General features: G+C 43.5%; 1 protein-coding gene across 1 annotated transcript in view; it reads left to right on the top strand.

The window, feature by feature from the left end:
• The window catches only part of ABCC4 (ATP binding cassette subfamily C member 4 (PEL blood group)), a 1,668,368-nt gene that overhangs the window by 1,621,697 nt on the left and 20,042 nt on the right, over window positions 1-26,629 (top strand). Inside the window, exon 30 of the mRNA XM_086934802.1 lies at window positions 12,620-12,754. Coding sequence (XP_086790928.1) covers window positions 12,620-12,754 — 135 coding nt within the window. The remainder of the gene's footprint in view (window positions 1-12,619; window positions 12,755-26,629) is intronic.

The following is a 26,629-nucleotide window of genomic DNA, read 5'->3' as shown; positions in this document are numbered from 1 at the left end:
AACAGCAGTCACACTGGTGTACAACATTGCAAAAACACATTGCCAAGGCCAATAGCTCTTGAATAAGCAAGACCTATTGGCTTTGCCAATGCTTGTTATCTCAGTGGCGCTGCCTTAATGATCTCGAGGCTCATCCTTGCTCCCACTACCTTAATCTGAGAAGCAGGCCAGACCCTCCTTGATGAACTATCTTCATATGTATAGACACAGGTAAGATTATGTTCTCCTCATCTGTTCAACTGTCAATATAAAAAGAAAGAAAAAATAAGATAGTAACCTGCGACAGCTTGACAGACTGAGGATAAATGGATAAGATCTGAAAGGAAAGAAGAATACGCAAAAGAGAAAGGTGATGGGAACACAGTAAGCTGAGTAAAAATGAAAGATTAAGCAGATGATGTAATAGATATATAGGGGCAGATTTACAAGCCCCCTGCACCACCAGTACGTCACTTTTCGTGACATACTGGTGGCGCAGGGGCTCCTCCATATTTACAAGGACAGGAGAAGCCACCCTGTGTGACTTTTCCTCTCCTTGTAAATACAGGCCCTTCACACGCAGCACTTTGCGTTAAAAGGGCGTTCCATGGGTGTTGCTGTGGGTGTTCCCACGCAACACCCATGGAACAAGACACATCTCCAGATTTACGAGAAATCCTAAATCTGGAGATGCATCTGAATGCCACGCCACCCTAGAGGTGGTGTAGCGAGGCGTAACGAGGAGAATTTTTTTCATTTCTCCTCGTTTTTTCCTCTTTCAATGTGTGCTGCATTCTACAGCTCGCATTGAAAGAGAAAATGCCTGTAGTGATTGCTTTTGTGCAGGAAGGCACCCCTTCCTGCACAAAAACATTCTCCCTACGACGCAGGCATCCTTGCACCAGCGCATGGCTGCCGTTTGTGCGCCAGCGCAGGGGGAAGCACAGTGATGCTACATATTCTTGTAAATATGTTGCATCCCTGTACTTCGGAAGTGTCGCAGTGTGGCATAGCAAAGGGCTTACTTTGCCACGCTGCGGCACTTCCTTGTAGATCTGCCCCAAAGTCTGTGGGTCAGTCAATGGATGGATGAAGAGATGGTTGATTGGCCGGATGCATAAGGCTTGATAGATCAAAAGGCGTTTGGCTAATATATATGACGGACGAATGGATGAGTGGGTGGTGGGCTAATGGATGTATGTGCTGAAAGGGCAGACCGACCGTCTATTGATATATCCAAGGAAAGAGAAACATAGGGGTGAATGAATCACGTTGAGGCAGAAGAAATAGTAAATATAGTAAACTAGAAAAGATGAGTTAACTCCCAGGGTTAAAGGGGAGCTGGAGGCGTCAAGAGAGTCAGACAAACCAGAAATAAATCATTCCAATAGACACATTTCCTCTGAACGCTGTGCATGTCCTATTAGAGTAGGTAGATTAGTTGTATCATGTATATTTTGCATTAAGATATTGATGGTAGATGTGTGAATTAAAAGTTACATTAAGCCTACGATTTAAAATGCGAATACATGAAACACAATTTAGCACATTTGCCGCCTCAATGCCAGGAGATTATTTCAAAGACGTAATACAGAAGCCGAAATTTGTCTGCGCTTTCTTTTAACAATTGCTGCATTTGAACCCTTATATCATGCTTCAGTAGACATTTGTTAACACGCAGCTGTTTTCTGTAATGCGGACCTTGAAACTTTGCCAGAGCCCCGAGAGCGTGTAGCGGCCCACAGTGGCCAGAAGAGTGCGTCTGTGTGTGACAAATGGGACAGTACCCAAAGCTAAAATGCTCTGAATGAGATAAACAGGGGAAACATCATTTACCACGAAGGCATTACCACTACTCACGTTTACCACGTGACACTTACCACGCAGGGTGCCTTCCACGCAGGGTTCCTTCCACGACGTCTTTGCCACGCATTAGGGGGATTGGGGGGTTGGCGGGGGTCGGCTGGGGGAGGGGCGGGGGGGGGGCCTGGGGGGGTCTCCCCCCCAGAAATAAAAAAAGGAGCGGGTTAATTAAATAAAAAAAAAACGCACTTCCGTACCAACGAGGATGCCACACACGGCGTCCGAGTGTCAGTTTACTGCCCTGAGCTCGGCTCTAATTGAGCAGGCGTCGACGGCTTCCTCCAGAGCGGGTTAATTACATTTTAAAAAAAAACGCACTACAGTAGCACTGAGGTAAAAGGAAAGTGCCTCCCCCAAAGACGTGCCGTTACGGCAGTCCTTTTTTAATTTTGGCAGACGTGTTTTCACGCTTGTTTCGATGGTGGATGGAAGGTACGGGCTGCTGGTGAAAGACAGGAAGGTGTCAGGTAAGAAAATAATCTTTAGCATTTGTGTTTGTGTTTAGGACGTAAAAATGCGTGGTATGATCCTTCGTTGCAAATTCCAGCGTGGTAAAGCCACTTGCGAACTAAAATTCGCGTGGTATTGCCATGCGTGGAACTTGTATTCGTGGTAACATCATATATTCATAAACAGAGCCGTGCACGCTACTTCATGTGCATGTTTTACCCGTATGTGAAAACAAAGGGGAAGGGAAGTGGCTTACAGGCTGGAGCGGCCGACTTCAAAGCTGAGGAGCCAGGTTCGAGTTTGGCGTGAAGCTCAAACATCTTGTGTCTCTGGGCAAATTACTTAGGGCCTTATTTATGAAGGCCTGAGTCACTTTTGCACCGCCGTTGCGTCACTTTTAGTGGCACAGCGGCGGCGTAAATAATGCGCCATATTGCGTCATATTTACGAAGTGACGCATCTTTGCAGATGCATCACTTCGTAAACCCCTGCACTACATTATTCCTGCTTCAGGTATAATGTATGCAGGGTGGGCATTCCCCCTGCAAGTAAGGCTTATAGGAGTGGTGCAGTGAAATATGTATAAGATTTCACTGCGCCACTTCTAGGACGCCATTGCATCAAAACCTTACTTTTGCCTCATGGCAGGCATAAGGGTGACACAGGCCTTTTGACAAGGGGCTTGCCCCATGTGAACGGAATGTGGCTGGAGTTGCATCACGCTTCTGACACAACTCCAGCAATGCGTCACTTTTGCGCCGATAGATATGTCAGTAATACTGTTCTATCTGTCATTCTTTGCGACGTGATGCAGCATAAATATGATGCATCAAATGGTGTCGCAAGGAGGGCGCACTGAGAAGTGTCACATCACTGATTCTCATAAATCAGGCCCTAAATCTCCCATGCCTAAAAATGAATGGGCCCGTCTGTAATGCCACTGGTGCTCATGTAAAGCGCTCTGATACCTTCTGGTCAAGTTTGCGCTATATAAAACTACAACCATAAAAATCAACCACTGTTTGGTACTTTCTTCAGGCTCTGCATCAATTGGAGAATAACACAGAGCAATGGGTTGGGATTTTTGGCGAATGACCGCAAGAGAGAGCGAGAGAGAGAGAAATGGGGGCGGGGAGGTGAGAGAGAAGCACTCAAGAGTGAAGGCCTCAATGATAGCAGGGGAGAAACACACAAGAGAGCATCACACGATGGACACAGCAACACTGATCATGGGGAGGGCACGGGAGAGATCACCTAGTCAGTACGTCCCAACATTTTTGGAACCCCGACCCAATTTTTACAGGGAAAAACTTTCATGACCTACCTAGCTTCAGTGGACACGAGGCAGGCGATTTTTTTTAATGTAACCAAAGCATTGTGTGGTAGCACACTGTAATTAACAAACAGCTAATTTCCCATTGACATTGTCACTACTTTTGCACAGTCTTACCTTTTTATTGATAAAACTATATTACTCACAAATGATAATGCCTGGAAATCAGGTTTCAGTGAATATTTATCATCTACTCATTACCAGATAAAGTGTCTTGTTTTCTTTTGATGTTAATAAAATCTTTGTTTCCATCTTTGTTAAAATCCATCTTTGTTAAAATCTTTGTTTCCATCACACTTCCGAATTGCCCCAAAAAAATGACCCTCATTTTTGCTTTCCTAACTGCTGAATGTATATAGTTCATTTACAGATATGTGCATGTTGTTATGTGCTAAAAAAATGACATCCTACCAACTTTCTTTTCCTACTACTGGTACTCCAGCAATATTGTCTCATAATTCACTTTACTTTCGTTCTCTGGTAGTCAGAGGAGTTAGTAAACAAAAATTCCCATGGTAAAAGAAAGCAGCAGTTTATCAGAAGACATAGGATGACAGGTGACCTCTGTCTTTGAAGCGCAGCAACTGTGACAAGATAAATGCAAAGTATAAAGCCAACTTTGTTTATTGCTTCGACTTTTGTAGCCCACCAAAAATCGGCTTACGACCGACCTGCAGTTTGGGAAACACTGATCTAGAAAACACATGCACTCTCATGGAGTGCTCAAGCTAAATGAAAAATGTAGTTCCCTGAAAGTCAACAGTGGAAGGACACAAGTAAAGAGACTATGCACCAGGGTAGAGACAGTCATGATGTGGACAATGCAAACCAGCTAATAAGCAAGCAAAGGAGAGTGGCAGGGAAGCCAGCTAAAGTGATTATTGGGCTCTAAGCATCTGTACATGCTTAGTAAGGCCACAATAGGTAATTTTAACCCAGACAGCTGTATTGCCCGTTAGGCTCAACTAAAATCCTCAATGGGAGTGTTTTTATGTTTTTTATTGTAGATGATTAATACTGAAGTGATCAGCAAGGCATCAGACCCGCTCTGACATCATGGAGGAGAACAGAGCCTGGCATAAATCCAGAATCAGTGGTGTAGCTAGGGGGTGATGGGGAGGGGGCCAGTCCACCCTCGGCGGCACGAGGTTTGGGGCGGTGGCCTCCCCTGCTATCACCTGCCGTCTCGAGGCAGCATCAGCAATGCCCACCCCCCAATGCCAGCACCCCCCCCCCGCTCTGCACTGCGGCCACCGCAGGGTGGCAAACACAGAGACCGCCACAGGTGCCCATCAGGCTAGCTATGCCTTTCCATCCAATAGAAGCCAAAAAATGGCAACAAAAATAGTGTTACAAGGGCAAAGAATGCGATGAAAAATTAGGGGAAAATTAATTGTGATGCCTTTTCTTCTCATAGTTGTCTTCTTTATAAGTGCTTCAAGCAAAAATGTAATTCACAGACGAAACCTCTTCTACATCTTAGATTGAGAATCATATAAAGCATCTATTTAAAGACCACCATTGAAAGGGCTGTTTATAGATGTGCCCATTACCTTTCCTGATGTTACGCAGTTCGTTTGGTAGGCAAAGCACTTATCACACTGAATTCCACAGTCCCTCCCCCGCCTTTTATTTTCTGCTTTCCACGTGGCTCGCACAGCACCCTTCTGGCTGACTGCAAGTGCAGAGGCACCTGAAAATCCAGGTGATGAGGACGCCCCACCTAGAGCTGAACGTGATGTCCAATAATGCACTGTCAGGGAGCAAATTGAGACCTCCTTTTTCCTCTGAATGCTTGAAATGGCTGATAAATTTTAGTTCTGATCTCAGACACTGCTCTGGGCAAAGATCTCAGCACATATGTCACAACATGTTATATACGAAGACTCATTTGAATGTTGTTTTCATTTGAGGCCAAGATGTTTCTTCTAAAGAGATATGGGTGCACTAATTATGTTATGTCTATCGTGTAAGGATTATCCAGCCTGGATGTTTCCACTGCGCAGCTAGTGGCTTTTGTGTAGTGTGCAAACTTGACTGGGGAGAGGATGTGGCCTAACAGCTAGGGCGGTCGATCTCAAAGCTGGGGAACTGGGTACGAGTCTTGGCAAGGACTAGGGTGACCAACTGGCATGGGTGCAAATTCAGGACGGTGAGTGTTAAAGTTCAGGACAAAGGGTCAAAATTCAGGATAAAAATTCAGGACAGGAGGTCAAAATTCAGGACAAAACTTCAGGACAAAAGGTAAGTTTTACAGACACATCAGAGGAGGTCGCGCAAAGTATATAAGTAAGCCCATCCAAACATATTCAACCATTTGCAAACCTATACAGCATGTATCCTTCCATCCATCATTTCACTCATCCATCCCTCCATCCACCCTTTCACTCATCCATCCATTATCCTTCCACCCTTTTACCCTATCCATCCGTACGCTCATCCATCCACTGTTCCACTCATCCATTCACTCATCCATCCAGCCATTTACCCATCCAGTCATCCTTTCACTTACTCATCCATCCACCCAGTCACTCATCCTTCCACCCATTCACCCTTTCTGTCATCCATCCATCCATCCATCCTCTTTCTCTCTCCATCAACCCTTTCCCTTAGCCATTCTTCCTTCCATCCATCTACCCACCAATCCATCTACTCATCCACTCATGAATCCATCCATTGACCCTATCACTCACCCATCCTTTCTCTCATCAATGTACTCCTTCGCTCATTCTATCCATCCCTTTGTCCATCTACCCTCCCTTTCACTCACTCATCCATCCATCCTTTTACCCACCCATCTACTCTTCCACCCATACATCCATCAATTTCTCCAAAGGGGGTGTTCGATGTAATAAGGGCATGAATTAAAACATCTAAGCCCAAAATCTGTGCTTAGCATAGTGTGCCGCCAGATGGTATTTTGCCTCTTCTGTCATTGTATCCAGATATATTATACATCAAGAAACGTTACACCTACAACAAGCCAGAACTATTGGCTTTTTCAATGGTTGTTAGTTGCATAAAATAAAAAAGCAGCAATCATGGCTTCCTTGAATATAATATTAAAAATCCATCCGTTCTAACAATGATGCCACTGAAAGAACACTAGTCCCTTCTTTATAACTTCTTTCACCAGCTTCTTTTCTTTAACTGGATTCTCATGTAGCAGCATTGGTGTTTTTGCACATTTCTTTCATCTGACAGAATGCGCTGTCCTAGACCGAGGCTGGGGGAGGCTCACCACATGCTTTGCAGCCCAGATTGGCACATTGTCATTCTGTAAGTGACAAACAGCCGCATACAGAATGAAGTTTGTCATGTACGTGAAAAAGGTTCCTGTAACTTCTATGTGCCTTAATCTGTAGTCTACATGGAATAATACCCTATATTATGAGGTACATTGTATATATATTAAGAGATATATATCCCAACTACAGTAATGTAACTGCTTTGTTGAGGTATTACTCTTGATTTAGTTCCACTTTGTGATGAGAACCTTAGAGTAAGAACGTCTCTCAAATAGAAACTTAATGCATGTGGAGCAATAAACGTTTGTGCGCGCGTGTGGTATCCACATGTGAAACATTTCCAAGCCATTCTTTGGCTTTGACATTCTTACCAAAACGAGCAGAGTCAAAAGTAATAGAATTGGCTTTTAAGGGCTGCAATCACTCAGGTACACCACTCATCCTCCTCTCATAAAGACACGCCACCCACTCAACAGGTTGTGCACCCTAGACTAACAGAGACACACTACCTATCCAGAACTCACAAGGGTGCACCATCCCGCTGGACTGAAATAATAAGCAGTGCACCCTGAACTCACAAGCACTCCTCTCATCCTGCGCTATCACAGACACCACCTTCCCCTGAACCCACACCAGTACAGGCCTCACTCTGCACACCCAGTGCACACAAGTCTCTCTGCACTCGTACAGGAAGGCATGTACCTCAAGCACTTTGTTCACGAGTCACGATGCACTCACACTCGACGTTCCGAAGAACAGTGGCTGGGTATCCTAAAGCTGTTCTCATTGGCCCTGATGCACATCAGGGCCAATGAGAACACTCCTGTAGTGTACCAGCGAGCTCATGATTGGCTGACGGCTTTCAAGCCAACCCTAGATATCTTTGTTTGCTGTGCACAGCAAAGATTAAAGCAACGCTTTTGTGATAGAAAGGCACATGATTTGTTCTCACCCAACAGCAGGTAAAATTACGGACAAATGGCGTCCGTTAAAGAATCCTTCACGGACAACGGACAGACGGCCGAAATTACGGACTGTCCGTGAAATTTACAGACGGTTGGTCACCCTGGCAAGGACGCTCATTCGGGCTAAATCACGTAATCTCCCCATGCCTAACAAAAAATTAATGTGTCCTGTCCTTGTGTAATATAACTGGTGCTCATGTAAACCGCTCTGATTCCTTCGGGTCTAGTTTGAGCTATGTAAAACTCCCAAAACAAAAAAAAAAGGTTTTTGCTGGTTTCGTTTAAAAAACCGATTGCGATTTAAAGTTTCAGGTTTTATATATGGCCCCAGAGAAGCATCTGCCAAGTCAAGAGACTATAAAAGACAGATACCTTTCCATTGCTTTGCTGATAACATCACATTGTTTTTGCTGGGCTTGCAAGGGATCACACCTCCAGGTACCTCTAATAGTGACTCAAGGTGCTGCAGCCTGTATTTTTGTCTTACTCCAAGGTCCTCTAGTAAATAATAATAATAATAATCAAATTTATAAAGTGCATGGCTACACTGACTAGTGTGTCCCCGCGCTGCGGCATCAGAGGACTCATTAGAAGCAGTGCTAGGAATTAATTAAGAGGGAAGGCCTGAGGACGGAAACAGCCAAGTTTTGAGCTTTTTCCGAAAGAGTGACTCCGAAGGCCCGATCCGTATACTCAGCAGGAGGTTCTTCCAGTGTTTAGCCGCTAGGAAACGGAAGGATCGGCCACCCATTCTCATACTTTTGATGGCCGGTATTTTCACCTTTCCCGTCCTGCTTGACCTCAAAAGGCGGGTCAGAGTGTAGGGAATACATAAATCATGTAGATAAGTAGGCCCTTTTCTCTGTAAGATGCGAGGACTAACACACAGGGCCTTAAAGAGAATTCTCTCCCTCACCGGAAGCCAGTGAAGGGAAGCCAGGGCCTGGTTAGAAGACGCTCTCCTGGGCAGCATTAGAATGAGGAGGGCTGCCGCGTTCTGAATGCATTGGAGTCTTTGCATACATTGCTACTTGCCCCCAAATACAAGGTATTACTTTAGTCTAAATGTGAGGTTACAAAGGCATGGACCATGGTTTTTCTGGCTGTCAAGGGCAGTACATCCAGTGTCTTCCGGAGATCTCTCATTACCCCAAAACATTTCCCTGCCACCCGTCTATTGTGGTTCTCAAAAGATAATTTGGTGTCAAGCCACATCCCTAGGTTCTTAACCTGTTCGCTAGGGGATGGGGTTGGTCCCAGCGTCTGAGACCACCATGCTGAGGACCAAATTGAAGGGGCTATGCCTACCACTTGAACTTCTGTTTTATTACCATTAAGTTTCAAACAGTTATTCGACATCCAGGACGCCAGTTCTTGTAGGCAAGTTGAGAAGTTGATGGCTATCTCATCATGGGCTTGTGTTAATAACACCACCAGTTGCGTGTCATCCGCGATACCATATTTCCCAATAATCTCTGCCAAAGTGGTGATATAGAGATTAAAGAGAGTGGGGCTCAGTATGGAGCCCTGAGGGACCCCTTCGGCTTGTTTAATACTCCTAGAATAGTATGGTTGCTGAGACACCTGAAAACTGCGATCATGTAAGAAGGACCCCAGCCAGTCTAGGGCACGTCCTACCAGTCCTCCTTTCCTGAGGCGCTGTAGCAGTGTTGGATGGGCCACCGTGTCAAAAGCAGCACTGAGGTCTAAGAGGACTAGGGCGATCGTCAGGCCATCATCTACATCTTTGCGAATGGTTTCTGTAGATAGGAGCAGTGCTGATTCAGTTGAGTAAGTTGCTCGAAAACCCAATTGAGTTGGGTGAAGTAGATTGTGCTTATAAATGTGAGCAGTCATTTGAGTGTTGACCACTTTCCAGCTATTTTGGCAGAGTGAGGCAGGAATGAGATTGGACGCAGTTTCTCCAATTGACTCATGCTTACATTCAGCTTCTTTTTTATGGGGAGGATAACCGCCTCTTTCCACCTTTTTGGGACCGTCCTGAAGTAAAAGAGAGTTCAAGAAGGTGGCTGATGTAGGGTGCTAGGACCTCAAGGCTCTCTCTTAACACTTTAGAAGTAGTAGGGTCCCTGGGAGAGCCTGATTTAATGCTTGAGGCTATGCCCTTGAGGTTATCACCGGACGGGAGAACCAGATCACATGGGCATTCTTCCTCCGCTATGTTGGATGTCTCGTTGCCACTATCAGGGCACCCATTACGTGCTTCATCTGAGAAGGTAGAGTAGATCCTTTCTACCTTCTCTGCAAAGAAGTCTGCCACCAAGTTGCAAGAATCCACAGAGCTGGTGTTGGCAGCTGTGGTTCTTGCTAGTGACAAGATCTCTTTTAAAATCATGAAGAGTTCTTTCGAGGAGTTCTTAGCTGTCTCAATACTATCACTGTAATAGCCAACCCGGGCTTTCCTTATGAGAAAGTGATAGTGTTTGAGACTGGTTTTATATTCAACTTCTTGTGATCAGAGAAGTCTTTCCTCCAAATCCTTTCTAGGCGTTTGCAAGCAGATTTAGCTATTCTAAGTTCATCAATGAAGCACGGTGCTGTTTTTAATTGTCTCCCAGGCGTGCTCGAAGACCAAGGGGCATTCCTATCTAATGCCTCCGTAATCCGTTTGTCTAGCGTGCAGCAGGCAGAGTCAATATCTTTGCCACCAGGTGGTCCGCCATGTTGGAGGGCCAGATTAAAGCTAGCTGATGAGAACCTAGCCCACTTCCTATGCAGTTTCCCAGCGCCAGACATCTTGGGAGTACAAATATACGGCACCAGAGCGCTAAAGGGAACCACAAAGTGGTCAGTCCAAGGAACTGCAACCGGGCTTAAGTTAGTCCCCTGCATTTGTGTCTAACTCCAGGGCCTTCTAGTAACAGCTTAAGCTACTGTAGACTGCATTTCTGCCTGGCTCCAGGGACCTCTAGCAACTGCTTAAGGTACAGCAACTTTCATTGTGCCTTTGGCAAATCCAATAAGTTTCATGACCGATACCTGTTAGCTTTGCCAAGGTTTGTTTTCTTTGCCTAGCTACTCTTTAGCCCTTTTTTTGTTTTTTAGCTTTCAACTTTCTGGTTGAGGTGGCTGGCTCCAGGCATTTGTGATCCTCCCAGGGCTTTACTGTCATTCCTTTTATATCTGGGTATACCCTTGGGGCTGAGCTCTTTCCATGCTAAGAATGAGGTGTCTCCTTTGTTCATGTGCAGTCAACGGCAAAGCCCTTAAAAAGGCGAGCTCAAGATTTCATACTGACGAATGATGGTTGGTCATTTTACTGTGGACCCATTATTGATTATCCTATACTGGCAACTGCACTGGACCAGGTGAAGAAGATAAGCAGTTGTGTACAATTCTTTAATTCTTTAATGTGGTTCTTCATCTTGCACAGGTACAAATGCATGCATAATATACTACAACTCAGATTCTCAAAGGTTCAGTGTCAGGATGTATTTACTTTTGTAATGCTAAACCAATGCTAAACTTTTTTTGAGATTCCCAAACCAACGCAAATTGGTATTTGCGTTTGGTTTGTAGGGAAAAGTAACGCAGAGCAGCACAAAATGCTGCTTTGCATTACTTTGCGTCAAGGGTGTGTTACATGGGTGGTACATGGGCGTATCTATGCTGCCACCCATGCTTTTTGAAGGTAAACGTTATTCTCAAACATCAGCAGAAACGGTTTAGCACCAAAAATTAACTCGCCTGAAAAGCAGGCAGCAAAAGGAGAAATGGTTTCATTTCTCCGTGGTTTTCCAACTTTGCATACATGCTGCACAGTGCAGCACACATACAAAGTATTTTGATACCCTTCCTGTACAAAACCTATGCTAGACTCACATAGACACCCTAGCTCGATGACGCTAAGGCGTGTGCGTGGCGCGGTAAACAGCCTTTACAACAAAACTTTTACAACGCACTACCATTACGACACAACCATTACAACGCAAACCATTACAAAGCATTGCGCTGGGGGGCGCTCTAGGATAGGGAATAGATTTAATTTACTATCCAACACCTTCCCTACTATCCACGGGGACTGGAGTTGGAATAGTAAATTAAACTATTCACTATCCAGCACCCCAAACCGCTATGCGTTGTAATGGTACGCGTTGTAAAACTGCGTTGTGACGGCATGCGTGGTAAAAGCATGCTTTGTAACGTCATGCATCCGTGTGGCGCTTACCAGCTGAAATGAGTGCCTAGGGACAGGAAAGGAGAGAGCCATTGAATATTGTGCTCTCCTGCCCCCTCCTCGTCAGGCAATGCAACGCAGCATCTTTAGGTGCTGCGCTGCGTTGTCTTTCAGTTTTCAGAATCTGGGACTACCTGTTTAAATTGTACAATGGGTTTGTTGCAGCTCAAAAGCATTAGGCCTTCTTTTTCGCTATGCTGACACAAAACATTTTCACATGTTGTCTTCCATACATTTTGTGTTTGCATGAACACCTGTCCTAGGAGATTTTTTAAGAAATGCTCTATGCAAACAGAAAATAGGCATCCAAGTGAACTTCCATCAGTTCTTGGCCCCCAGTCTTCTGCCGTAAATCTGACTGCAGTCGAGTTTCTTTACTTAACACCGCAGCCTGCCACCCACTGGTTATGTTTACAATAGGCAGCCCCTCCACATTAAAATGACATAAACCCACAGCAGGCTATCATCAAAAAGGAAAACGAACAACAACGCAAGCTGTGTTTAAAGGCGGCGTATCATTTTAATGGGCTGCTGCAAAATGGTATGTTTTGATCGGGCCCTGTTTTGTTTTGTTGATTAACAGGTGCTGGATGCGGGCACGTTGAAAGAATTCGATGAGCCATACGTTTTACTTCAAAATAAAGAAAGCCTGTTTTACAAGATGCTGCAACAGGTGGGCAAGGCCGAAGCTGCTTCACTAACAGAAGCAGCAAAACAGGTAAGAGTTGTAATTAGGTTTGTCTGGACAACTTTTGTTTGTGCAAGCAATGTGGTACATAGAATCAATCTCAACCTGTGAGAAACGTATGTAAAACCAGGGATTTGTAGTGCATGAGTATGGCTATTTTGAGTTTGCTTAATATATTTTTTTACACACAGGTTTATAACAGTGTGGAGTTTAGCGGTTTTTAAGCAACCCCAAACTTAGACATGTGAATACTACTTGTTGGGAAAGAAAGATGAGACCTCATTGTGAAGGCCTAACACTGCGCCTACTGGCTCCTATTCACAAACTCTTCTCATAGTACACTTAATAGTATTCCAGTTGTACTACTAACATACAACAACATTTCAGTGGTAAATGTGTTAGGGATATTGAAATTGGCTTGAAAATTGGGATTTTTTAGGAATAAATTGGAGGGGTTTATGGAGGAGTAGGATGGGTTAAGGGAGGGTTATGCAGGGATGAAGAACAGGACACGCACTCACCCACAATACAATATGCCCATTGCTATTCACAAACTGCACTTCTACAGTTACTGCAGCCGAGAAAAAATCAAAACATTCATGAATGTACTGCAACTCAGAGCTGGATTAAGTTCAGCACAACACATGGCCAAACACTGGTACTGCAACACCCTCCCATAGAAAATAATAGAGTTATGGACTTAAAATTGAACCCCATAGCAAATAGTTTTAACCCCTTTGCTGCGGGGGTAATTCCCCCGCTGTGCTGGGGGGGAGGGGGGCGCGCACAGAGCCTGCATGCTCATGAAGACCTGAGTTCGTCATGAGCTACAGTGCTCCTGTGCTCATGACGAGCTCAGCTCGTCACAGATGCATTGGCTCCCGTGGAACGCTCAGCACAGCAGGGGAATTCTCCCCGCACCTGAGCATTCCACGGCCCATGACGAGCTGAGCTGGTCATGAGCACCGGAGCACCGTGCCTCATGATGAGCTCAGCTCGTCATGAGCATGCAAGGTGTTAAAGTAAATTTACAAATTTTTATTTTATTTAAAAAAATATGTAAAATTAGGTCAATGTAAAATACATAAATATTATTTTATTTTAAAATAATTTAGTTAGCCATTTGATAAAAAAAATAAATGTAACTATTTTCTTAATAAATGAATTCATGTAAATTATTTTATATATATACCTTTTAGCAACTTTTAGTACATTATAAATGCATAGAAAGAATTCATTTTAGATAGGTGTAATTTTTTTAAAAAACACATTCAAAAAGAATATTTTTTAATATACTTACATTTATTAAAAATATAATAAAAAATTTAGTTAATAGTGCAATACCATTTAAAATATATTCTACATTTTAAACACCTATATACAGTGATTTAACATAACCTAAAATGTTTTAATTGTTTTCTATAAAATTCATTATACTTTACCATAAGGCGATCTCTATCCTGATTATGGAGGTCTCTGTCACATGTGCAGAATGTAATATACATATGTAAAATCACAAATATTAGTAACTTTATAGTCGTATTTGACATTTTTAATGATTCCACTACATATTTCAGGGGGTACAAACATGTAAGTGTGCACGTTTGAGAAACTTTACACTTGCAAATGTTGAATAGACAAAAGCAGAAAAGATCCTCAAAAATTGTAAGAGTACACATACATGGGTAGATTTATTCACATGTGAATCGGCCTGTGGGTAAGCAGGTCCTTAGAGGTACCCATGTTCTGTGTTCATGACATCCTGTTTGCATTATGTGATTGTTAGTTTAGTAGTGATGGTGACCAAGATAGAACTCCAGTCCGGAAGTAGATACTAACACAAATGCTTTTATTCATAGGAACTTCAGCTTGCATATAGTGATTTTGTAGGCAATGCATGCATTATAATCCTTGAATACACAGGCATGCGTAGCACACTCGTGACATGGAATTGGATTATATCTGTCCTTCTTCTTCAGCACTTGTGCACTTCCGTTTTCCTCTTCCCGCATTTTGCCTGTTCGCTTCTTAAGCACAAGAGAGGATCTTGAAAGTACAGAGGAAACAACGCTTGTGTCACATGGAACTCAAGACTGTGCATGCCCCCTCCCCTCATAAATATGAACTCAGTTCAGCCCTTAACTTTGATACGTTTTGTCAGAAGGCTTTGTGAGTCATGGAGACCAAGATGAAGCAGTGGGAGGAGCAGAAGATAAGGAAGAAGAAGCGAAGGAGGAAGAGAGATGAGGAGAAAAAAAAGAGGAGCAGAGGATGATAGGTGAGGGGCAAAACAATTAGAATCAAAATCATAGACCACATTGTTCTCTGAGGGAGTGATGTCATCTTCCTAGATAACAGGTCACTCAGCACATCATTCCTCTTTACAGACAGTGTCTTGATCAGGATGTCCTTCGACAGAAGATAGTTCGAACAATTTGCGTAATAGGTTATTGAAGTTTGGCAATTTCTTGAGGATGGCATGGTCATCTAGCCACTGTGACTAGAGTTAGGGATCATAGTTGGGAACATCCTTGCAGGTCTCTCTGTGTTTTACTGACACCAAATCCCCTTTGTAAATCAGAGGCTGTATCTCCTCCTCTTAGTGTTGCGAGGTCTCACTTAGAGCTGCAAGTGAGGATCAGGTTTACTTTGTACCTATAGGATTACTTTTTAATCTCCTCAGCAGTGGGTTGACCAACAAATTGGTACAAACAGCTCCTTTACGTCTGAATTGTGCATTCTCTGAGGAGCCAGCAGGTGCGGCCTTCAGCATTGAAATCCTGTACAAGTTCTGTCAAAGGCACTGACTTCTTGATTGGCTCGGGTCCTGCACCTGAACGGTCTGGATGAAGACTTAATCTGAACACAGAGTTCAACACAAGAAGATTCAGAGCAGGGGCTTGATGGGAGGCAGTGCGGGCATCGGCTGAATGTGGGAGTGGCCTGGCCAAGAGTCTCTAAACCCATCGGTCGGAGAATTGGAAGATACAGACCAAAGACATGATGCCTGTGGAGCTCCTGGGAAATATGTAGTACTGCAGCACTGACAATGGAGAATGGTCAGTGTAAATAGGGCCTGCAACCACAGATCCACATGGTGTGCCAGTAACCTAAGCTAGACAGAAAACTGTGAAGATACCCTCAGAAATAGCATAAAAGGTAGGAGAGAGGTCGATCAGAGCATTTATCTGGACTAGGAGGAGGTCACCGAAAGCCCCATTCCCTTGATGAGCTTGGACAATCACCCAGAGCCCTACCTGTGTATAATCAGTGCAGATTTTGCACCCCTCTCTTGGCTTCAGTGCTACAAACATAACATTGGAAACATCTCTAGAAGTGTCCCTGTATGTCAAAGAAATAGGCACCAGAGCTAAAATGAACCACAGAAACATTATTAATGTGAGGGTGTTGTATTTCTATCTAGGACCCTAATTCGATGTTCCCGATTCATGCCCTTATGTGGTTTTAATAAATAAGTACCCTTATAAAGGCATAAGAATCTGATCATATTTAGTAATACCTCATGCAGTTCAAAGCACAGCAAGGCTACTCCCATAGACTCCTAAAAAGCACAACGCATTCTTTAAACAAACCAAGCCTCCAGCAGTCCGGGAATCCCCCTCCTGCTTTTGTTTTGATTTGCACAAGAACTCCTAGAGTCCAGCAAGAACTGTTAGTTCTCAATGACGTCTTATGTCCAACCTTACGTCAAACCCGACACCTTTCAGGTATAAATATACCAACGTTGCCTTACGCAAACACACGGTGGTGGGGAGCAGAGCGACGTTCTACTTGTCCGAGAGCCCAGCTGTTGCCAGAGCCGAAAGAAGCCACCCCTCCCTTTTTGACGCGCTGGAGAAGCTGCCTTTTCTCATGCCGAGAAGTCCAGCTCCGGCGTTCCCGAGTTACCCTCGCCGGTTAATGGGAGATTGAGTCCTGAGAAGCGAGATACAAGACCTCCTTCATTCTATAACAAAGGTACGGACTTATTAAAACCTTAGAGAGAATTCTTGATTCCGATACTTGGCAAAAACCTAACTTTAACTTAAAACTGCTTCTTACTTACTCCTTCCCACTTATTAGGCTTAGGTCAGGTACACTGGGGTAGGCGTATCTTAGAAGCACCAGTTGAGTTCGTTTAGTCAATGTTTTTATGTATGTATATATTTTATATATTTTAAAGTATCATATGACTAAGAAACCATATCAATGCTTTTACAGTATTATTTCATAATACTACTTTTACTGTACACACTTTACTTTATGATAAGTATTGCAATTGTGGCAATTAATTTCTCTTGCATGAGAAAGAAGACTGCTCAATAAAACAACACCTTTTTATTGAAAATTCCCATCTCTCTATTTCTCTGCACTCTGGTGAAACTAAGCATGCACAATTTACTGAGTGAAATAGCCGTCTATTGTTTTCACACGACTCTAGAGATACACTCTTTATTCTGAGGGAGCAAAGTTGTCATGTTTATGCAGTTGTCAGAAACTAATCCTTTCTTGTCTAAATCAGGACGGTTAACCCTTTCCTGAACATTCGAGAAAGCTTCTAGTGACCTCTGAGCTAGCTGGCAAAACTTATTAAGTCTAACATAGTCAGTAGAGACCTAGATGACCTCAGTCCTACGTCTACACTGCTGTTTATGTTATTCCAATGCGCAGAGCCTATTGGGAATATAGGAACTACACTACAAGGGTAAGTACAAATCACAGAATCCGGGTGAATCGGGGTAAACGAGAGCATCCCACACTGAAGCGCTCAAAGAGAAGGCTGCGCCAAACTTGTAAGATGAGGCATAGGGTGAAGCCAATCCCCACAATAAACTAGATTTTATATTGACAACTATCAGAGATTAAACAAGTAACCCGTGAGGAAAAAATAAATACATTCAGCATAGATCTCATCCTGCTTCGAGCAGACCATCAAAAGAAATAAAGGTGTACAACTCATGGAGCTCATTGAAATTGTCTGCTAGTTGATAACAGAGCCTAAGACGCAAAGAAATGTTCCAGGAGAAGCAAAGGGAGAATTGTGGGCCTTATGGAGAAAAGGGTTGCTGCCTGAGCATGAAGTCACCAACATTTCTCCACAGACTGTGTCCAAGTTCTTCTCGAATGAAAGACCACACTGAGTTCTGTCCCAAACGCAATACCCAGTATGCCACCGCATTCAGTGATGGTGAACTACTCAACTTTGGAAACTGGGACCTTCTTTGACAACCAGCTCGCTGTCAAGGGCTTTAAAAAGTATAAGGCCACAAAGCATTCCTATCTCCAGATCACTCAGCGACTGGTTACAAGTGTTCTCAGGTGGCTGAATTTGAAGTACCTGCTGCTATTCCTGGCCAAATTGAAAATACTGGATGAAACCAACTCAACTTTTTCACAGGTCTAAAAGCGGCTAGAGAGTGGTGGGAAAATTGGCAGTGGCACACAATGTGAAAGTCGAACATTTCAAAACCCTCAAGACTCGTAAACCATGCAGAAGACAGACACTGGGGAATCCAATAGAACCCTCAGCAGAGCAAGTGCCAGCCGGATACAAAGCCACACTAGCCCAGGTCACAATTTCAACTCGGTAAGCCAGAAGAACCAGTGAAGCCATAGATTCATCGGACATGACTACAATAACACCAGGGGCATCAGCTAATGAGGGCGACGTTCACCAGGATTCAGACGTCCTCTCAGGAGTCACCACAGTGACTTTTGGAAGTAGTTAGGTAGAACACTGTGAAAACTGACATGCCTCCTCACATCCAATTTTGTAATAAGTAAAGCTACACGCACCTATTGCTTCTACAGAGCATTGCCCTTCTGTCCTCATCGACCCCCCACCTTCATGGGGAAAGGAATTTGCTGTTCTAATCGGGTATGCTTTTCTTTGGACAGTAGACGAACATTTGGCAGCATCAGTAAGAGTTGTGAAGCAAGTGCATAGATATGGAACTACTTCCCCTCCCCCTACATCTCTGAGAGCAGTATTAAGAGGCACCCTTTGGGTTTCTTCATATGGGTTGAGCCGGACAGTTCAGAAACAAGCCCATGGAGAGGACAAGTTAATGTTAATCTTTGTACAAATTGAGACACTACTACAAAACACCAGAGTCAGGCAGTAAAGTGGACAACAGGCAAGCACACTAAAACGTGCTGTAAAACTGGGGGGAGCACAAACAGGGAAGGTGTGTGATGTAGTACCCTAAGGTCATCAGATGAGTAATATATACCCAGATAATGCAGTGGGTATGAATACGTCCAAGATAGTCACCTGGATTGTGACAGAGTTGTGCAATTTGATTAAGAGGAATAGATACGCTCTTACAACCACTGATGTGAAACAGAAGTTTGTAAGCCTCTAATAAGCACATCTTTCCAAGTCTGAGGGGTTTAAGATTACTCAAACAGTTGAAGTAACATGTTTTATACAACATGTTAATCCTGTGGAGTAGGAGCTCTTCTGTAGGTTCAGTCGGAAGTGCCATTCGTACTCACCATAAAAACCATTCACCTGAAAGGTATATAGGTGATAGCTGAAAACAACCTGGACAGCAGGTATATAGCGATTGCGTGCATATATCCAACCCTCAGCCCTACAAGTGTACTTATAGGAGATGAGAACAGACTTTTTACAACTAGTTCATATACCCACAATATGAGAATATTATTGCCTAGGGAGCATTCTTCTAGGGAGTCAAGACCAGAATACAGGGAGCAGCAGTAATAACGCTCACAGAAGATTGTATGACCATTGTATGACCTGGGCCTGACATTTGAAACTATTAGACGCCTGCAGAAAGACAATCCTACTTTATCAGAATTCACATATTATTCATACATGACTTCCTTTCCAGACTAGCCATGGTTATCTGCTCAGAATACATGAATGCAGAACACGTGTTTGTACTATTTCAGGCTGCAATCCAGTGTTAGTATACTTTATATGGGAATCAAGGTAAGGGTTGATATACACGTTATATCACTGTATGCAGATAATTTTTACTGTATTTTTGGAATGTAGTGACAGGGATGCAGCAGGCGCTCAAAATGCAGCAGACGCTCTCACAATCTGAACACTTGGGTGAGATATCAGGACTGAGAATAGGCGTAGATAAATCATAAGAATTCACCTTGGGACCATGTCTGAGACATAGCCAGTGAGCCTTCCAGATCTCCCGCTGTTGTTGAAACCTACTAGCTTAGAGTCACCAGGGGTGCACATTTCACACACAGAGAAACATACTAACGGATAGGGCTTAAGTGGACCAAAGAATGGGAGCTCTTTTGGAAGACACTAGCTTTCTCGACTATGGGTAAGATGGTGGCATTTATCTGCCTTATTGACAAGGTAGATAATGAGTGTTCCTTGCAAAGTGGGCTCGGGCACAAAACATGGAACTGCATTACTTGGTGGCAAGATCGTGGACAAACGCAGATAACCAGGGAATCTAGCACATATATAGTAAAACAGGTGGGGACTGGATTATGATGCGTGTCCTCTTGAAGCAGCATGGAAGCACTAAGCCGCTGAGGCTTATGCACGTAGCCAGGTATTGATGAATAAGAACCCTACAGAAAGTACACACGAAGGTAGCATATGCCCTAGCGCCTTCTGTAAGGGTGCATGCCCAAGTTGAGGAGTGGCTTCAAACTTAGACTGGGTGACCTGGATGGAGCCAGGCATGCAGACCCTAGGAGACCTGTACGAGGGAGATGTATTTCACAAATTCTCTACCTTGTGAGACAACCTCTTGATAATAACAGTCAAATTTGTTACTTTATTGCAAAGGCACATGTTGCAAGGTGAATTTGGCCCAGCAAAGAGGTGCCTGTGACTCCCACTGTGATGGTCACAGTACTCAAAAGAGGAAAGGGGAAAAATACAGTGACTCAAGTGCATTGGGTGAGACTTGCATGACTCTGCAGTCGTTGAAAGAAAAATAGTACAGAGATGTCGGGAGAGATCTCACCGATGCAGAGTGGCAGATGAACACAGTGTATCCAAAAGCAGTGTCCAGGAGCAATAGATTTAACTTGAATTACTTTCCTACACCTTACCTATTGAGTACTCGACCGATTTCACTGGATATACCTAATATCAGTCTCCAAGGTGGCCTATTGTATATGTTTTGGGGATGTGCAGACATTACACTTTACACAGAAGATTGAACAGATGACAAATAAAGTGATCCCATGCACCCCCAAAGGTGTGCCTGCTGAGGCTCGCGACTTAAACTAAAAGAAAATAGGAATAATCCAAGTTTGCGGATATGGACATGCTCTTAGCCAAAAGACACTTCCAAGCAGTAGAAAGCTAAAGATTCTTCACACACAGCACAATGGTGGAGAGAGCTAATGGGGAGAGGCAGACAACTCAGCAACATGCAACGCCAAGAGGAATAGGATTAACCGACTCGCCGGTTGTTACTCAATACTCAAGAAGTTGACCAACAGTAATGATGGCAAGCCACTCTGAATGGGAAAGACTGAGCAGGGCTGAAATGGAAAGGACACATCACAACTAGTCACAATATGTAACAGCAGCCTACAAGTGTTACTAATATTGCAAATTGCAGGTGGTCAGGTACATGACGTAGAAGTTTAAAACAGATACTATTGTTCATGCTGCTGTAGGGAAATTGGGCAAATGAATGACTCTGAAACAGGGACTCCACCCACTGGTTAAGACTATACTACTACGAGAATACTGTATCGTCGCTCGTCTAGGCATGAATATAAGATCAAAAGCTTCATCTCAGCAATGGACTGAATAGTTGAAATTTATATAAGAATGCATCTCATTGTTTCAAATATTACTTTAATTTGTGCTATAGCATGGCAGAAGTCTGTTATTGTTACTTACTATAAATTAAGGTGAACCTGCTCACTGTTTTAAATTTTCTAAAAATAATAAAAATATTTTTTTTAAAAGCTTTCTCCCAAATATCAATTTTACTAGCAGTGCACCAGTAATGCTGTGGTATATGTCTCGCTGTTGCCACACAAAGTCTGACACATCATTTCGGATAGGGAAATCGAATGGCCTTGGATGTTTGAAGTGCCGTTTTTAGTGGGGTCATAAATCTCACTACTGTCTCATAAGGCCACAGCGAGGTGACTTTCCTCTGTTCAAAACCTAAATAAACCTGCAAACCGTAACATTATTTTCAATTGAATGGGGCCAGTTGGCTAAATGGGTATGCCCAACGTTGCAAAGATCTTGTTGAGTGCTGGTGTGACAACAGCAATACGTATCTTCCCGAGTAGAGGGGATGATCTTCTGTGCTCCCAGGAAGTGAATCTGAAATCAGGTGGAAGGCAAGACACTGCAAGTCTGATCTGTTTCGAGTTCCTGAACCCAAGTAGTAAAGCCATTTGCACTGCCAACCAGTTCAGTAATGCTATATGATTTTTTTTTTTAAAAGCTGTAACTTCAGAGTGTTCCTGAAGTCCATATGATTTTACTTGTTGGAAGCTGATAGCTAGTAATACCAGAAGATAAAAACTATAAACAAACAAGCATTGGCTTCGCCAATATGTCTCACCTATACAAGGGCTTTGGTAAAGTGTTTTTTCCATGTTGTACACCAGTGTGGCTACTGTTTAGCATGGCTAAAAGTTAGTAGTGTGGAGTGGGGGGAGTAGAGTTTTGTAGACTGGATTTGGGGGGAGTAGAGTTAAGTTGAGGGGGGTATTTTCCAGTGGTTCATTGGCAGAGAGTGTCATAGAATGCAGTGTCATAGAATACAGTGTCGTAGAGTGGAGTACACTGGAGTAAAGTGGGGTGGAAGAGGCAGGATTGGGTTGGAGTGGATTGAGGTAGTGGGTTTCATTGGATTGGAGTAGATTGGGGTGGATTGGATTGATTGGAGTGAGGTGAATTGGAGTGGGTGGACTGGATGGGGTGGATTGGATTGAAAGGGGATGAGGTGGATTGGATTGAGGTGAATTGGATTGGTTTGTGGTGGGGTGTATTGGATTAGAGTAGGATGGTTTGGCATGGGATGAATTTGAGTGGAGTCGAGGGGGGTGGGTTGGACTGGATGGATTGGATTGAAGTGGGGTAAGGTGGATTGGACTTCAGGAATGGGGTGGATTGAAATGTGGTGGGCTGGATGGATTGGATTGAGTGGGGTGGATTGGACTAGAGTGGGGTGTATTGGATTGGACTGTAGTGGAGAGGGGTGGATTAGAGTTGGTTGAACTGTATGGGGTGTATTAGATTGGAGTGGGTGGATTGAAATTGGGTGGATAGGTATGGTTTGGGGAGGGGTGGATTGGAGAGGAGTGGGGTGGGGGGAATTGGATGGATTGGAGTGGAGTGTGGTGGACTGGAGTGGACTGGGGTGGATTGGATTAGAGTGAGGTGGATTGGATTGGGTGGGGTGGGGTAGATTTGATTGAGGTGAATTGAATTGGAGTGGGTTGGAGAGGGGTTGATTGGATTTGGCTGGATTGGTTTTGATTAGATTGGGGTGGGTGGATTGGATAGGGTGAGGTGGATTGGATTGAGAGGGGTGGATTGGAGTGGGGTGGACTGCTTTGGATTGGAGTTGGTCTCGTTGGAGTGGGGCAGATTGTTTTGGGTTGGAACTGATTGGAGTGGGGCAGATTGTTTTATATTGGAGTGGGTGGATGGATGCATCTACATCATTTAAGTGCAAGTTCATATAAATGGGGGACAAGCATTGCAAATGTTTCTAAATGGCCACAGCATTTTGCCATTCACATTTTGTGAATTGTATTTCTGTAATCACGCATTGTTGCTCCCCTGGAAATGGCTACTCTACGTGTTGGTTAACACTGTGAGGAAAACAGCACGTTTTGCAGAATTTACACACACTTATGTGACAATTCTTTATGCACAACTATACAAGTTCGGCTCTGTGAATCATGTCACAGCTCTGCACTAAATATTTGAAACTTTTCTCCAGTGAAAGCTTTGAGAATGGAAGACTCAGCCGTAGGATAGCCACATCTGTCAGACCGCCTCTACTAGGACCCGCAGTCAAAACTAAAGTAGCTCTTGAATATAAATGGTTTTCTTTTGTGTTGTTTATTTTCAAGATGGCTTACTTTCCTGCCGTGCAGTTCATGTGCATGAAGCCGGTGGCATTGTGGTGTCAGCGAATGGGAAAGATGGCTAATAATTTCATAGCAAATACTTATTGTAGTTTTTTTGTATTTATATAAAGTGCATGTCTACCTGGAGGCTTCCCAGTGGAATTCTGAAGCAGTGCACTGTAAAGAGCCATGACTTAAGTGTGTTTCTGAATGTGGAATATAAAGTTGAATTTTTGGGTCAAGGAGGACGCTAACCAGGGGCAAGCCTTGTGTAACACACATAAGGCCTTGAACCTGATTCCTTGATGTACACATAATTAGCGAATCCAAACGAGCACATGTGTGAAATGTTCTTGATGATAGTTTTGTGGTGGCTGTTTTATGATGCCACTTCAGGCGGTACGGCTTTTCCCTCGGAAGTCTAAAATGTAATTGTAACAGTTTTACCTGAACAAAATCCCTTCTCCAGCTAGAATTCTGTGGTCATTAGTCTTTACTTCTCCGGTTAGCATTATGTCTTTCTTATTGTAAGAAGCTTGTTTGAATCCGATGTTGACAGTGGTATGTTGGTGTTAATGAATGTTACTAAAAGCAAACGTCCACCGTTGAGGCAGTCTCTTTGCGCTGTGGGGAATTGAAAGCAGGAAAGCAGCTAAAAGTTAGGTCAGTAGAGAATATCTGGAGGGAGGCTTCAGATAAAAAAGGTATCCTTTTAAGACCCATCTAAGTTTACTCAGGTTTTCAAATTCTTTAAAATTAAGAGAAAAAGAGACACAATTTAGCTGCCCATGCAGAAAACATACGACCACTCGACCACTCGATTTACCTTATGGCTGACCTTACATGTTTCTCAATCCTGCATTTTTCTAAAGCATTTTTCTTTGTTCAATTTGGAAGACAGACAAATAATTCATACATAATGACTTAAGCTTGATCAGAATCTCAACAGGTAGCCAATGCAACGCTTGCCTTGCTGACGAGACATGATCATTCTAGTCTAGGACTGTCGATATTCTACCGGTGGAAAACGAACAGGGATGGAATGCCTAAATTCATCTCAGTCTCGGGTAATTACTATGGACCACATTCTAGTCGACCTTTTTTTGCCAACCATGCCACTATAGACATACACTTTCTCCAAATGTACATTAGCCTTAGTCCTGCCCCATTAGGAATAGTCTAGCCTGAACTGCCACATGGTGTGCCTTCTTTATTTCATAGTGTGACATAGGTGTGGCACAAGCTGATGTCTGTTAAGTGTCAGAGACCGACAACACAATTTGGTGTCAGCTGATTCGGTATCAGCACTAGCACAGAAGGAACTGGCATGGGCCCCAGCCTCAAGTGGAACTCTGGACGTGTTTGTTAGGAGCTCAGGAACAAGGAACATGGGGACAGGGGAGAGTCCACCAGCAGAAATTCTACTTGAGGGCACTGCATCTATGCAGTCCTGAAGATGTGCCAGAAAAAGCTGGGAGCATCCTTAATGGCACACTCTCTGCATAATTTTGGGAGTTGCTGGAAAACCAACAAAGGTGGGAGTGGAATGTGTATCATTGGGATATAAAGTATAGGTAAAGTACATCCAAAAGCACAGAATCGATCAAGAGCTGGCTCATATTGCCATTAATTTTAACGTGTAGGACAGCATTGAAAAAATGGTCCTTCTGCCTAGATTATTATATGTATTCCAAAATACCCTTCACCATCACTAGGAAATTTTTTACACACCGTATGTCTCTGATGGTCACTGTTGCTTGGACAGGGCATCAGCCCAGAATAATATGGTTAAAACTCCAAGTTCTTTATGACAAAGAAATGCTGCACCAACTTTTAAGAGGCACTATTATGTTGCCCAGGCTAAATGACACCATTCTTGGTTTCATAAAGACAGGCAGGCCCCACACAAAAACCCAGAGACAGGATAGATAGCCCCCACTCCATTAGTCATGATCACACAAGGATATCCAGACAGTCAAATGTGCAGCTAGGGTGTAAGAAATCAGGTTGTTGGTTCAGTGGTAAAACCCTATTCAAGCAGCAGCCACAATCCAGGTCAGGATAAACCACAAGTCACTAAATTAACTTGTGCTTAACCCTCTGGAAGCTTGGCAAAAAAGCAGTCAGGCTTAACTTAGAGGCAATGCGTAAAGTATTTATGCAGGACTTTATCAGTAATAAAGTAAAGACACAATGCAAGAAAAATCCCACATTCATTTATCAATTTAGAAACATAAAGTACATTTTAATATATTATTTGACACTAAAGCGACAAAAATCCAATAATCCAATTAGTTGTCTTCGAGTTATGAGTCTTATAAATTTAAAGTATAAAATAGGTCCTAAAAGATCAAAGCGCCCACAGCAGACATCTAGTGGTGTAAAACCAGGGCAACATCGAAAGTCATGGACAACTGCGATGGAGCATGGTTTGGATGCAGGAAGCGGATTGGGTCTGGTCTCCACTTACCTTCGGACTTAGAAGACATTTTATAGAAAAATGTCTGAGAAAGTAAAGTTTAGTGGGGCAAGGCAGCCGGTGGTGTCTAAGAAGGAGGCGTCCTCGTCATGGAGCGACTGGACGAAGTCATTGTGAAGATTTCCATGCTTGGACTTAGCCGCCGGATGTTGAAATCTCCAGTGGGAAAAAGTTGCAGGCTGTAGCTACTGAGGGCTCCACGTGGCTAGATAGCCTTTCCGCAAGGAGCCACTGACCAGGATTTGCTACTGCAGAGAATATGCTGGCGGTGTAAGACAGATGCAGCTGTCTTTTTACATTTAGTCTGGGAGTGCCTCCTGATATATCTCTTCTGGCAAGATGTTATATCAGTGATATGT

The sequence above is a fragment of the Lissotriton vulgaris genome, chromosome 8 (genome assembly GCF_964263255.1).
Source record: "Lissotriton vulgaris chromosome 8, aLisVul1.2, whole genome shotgun sequence".
Taxonomy (NCBI): domain Eukaryota; kingdom Metazoa; phylum Chordata; class Amphibia; order Caudata; family Salamandridae; genus Lissotriton; species Lissotriton vulgaris.
Note: the sequence above shows the minus strand (reverse complement) of the source record. Positions and strands in the feature narration are given on the sequence as shown.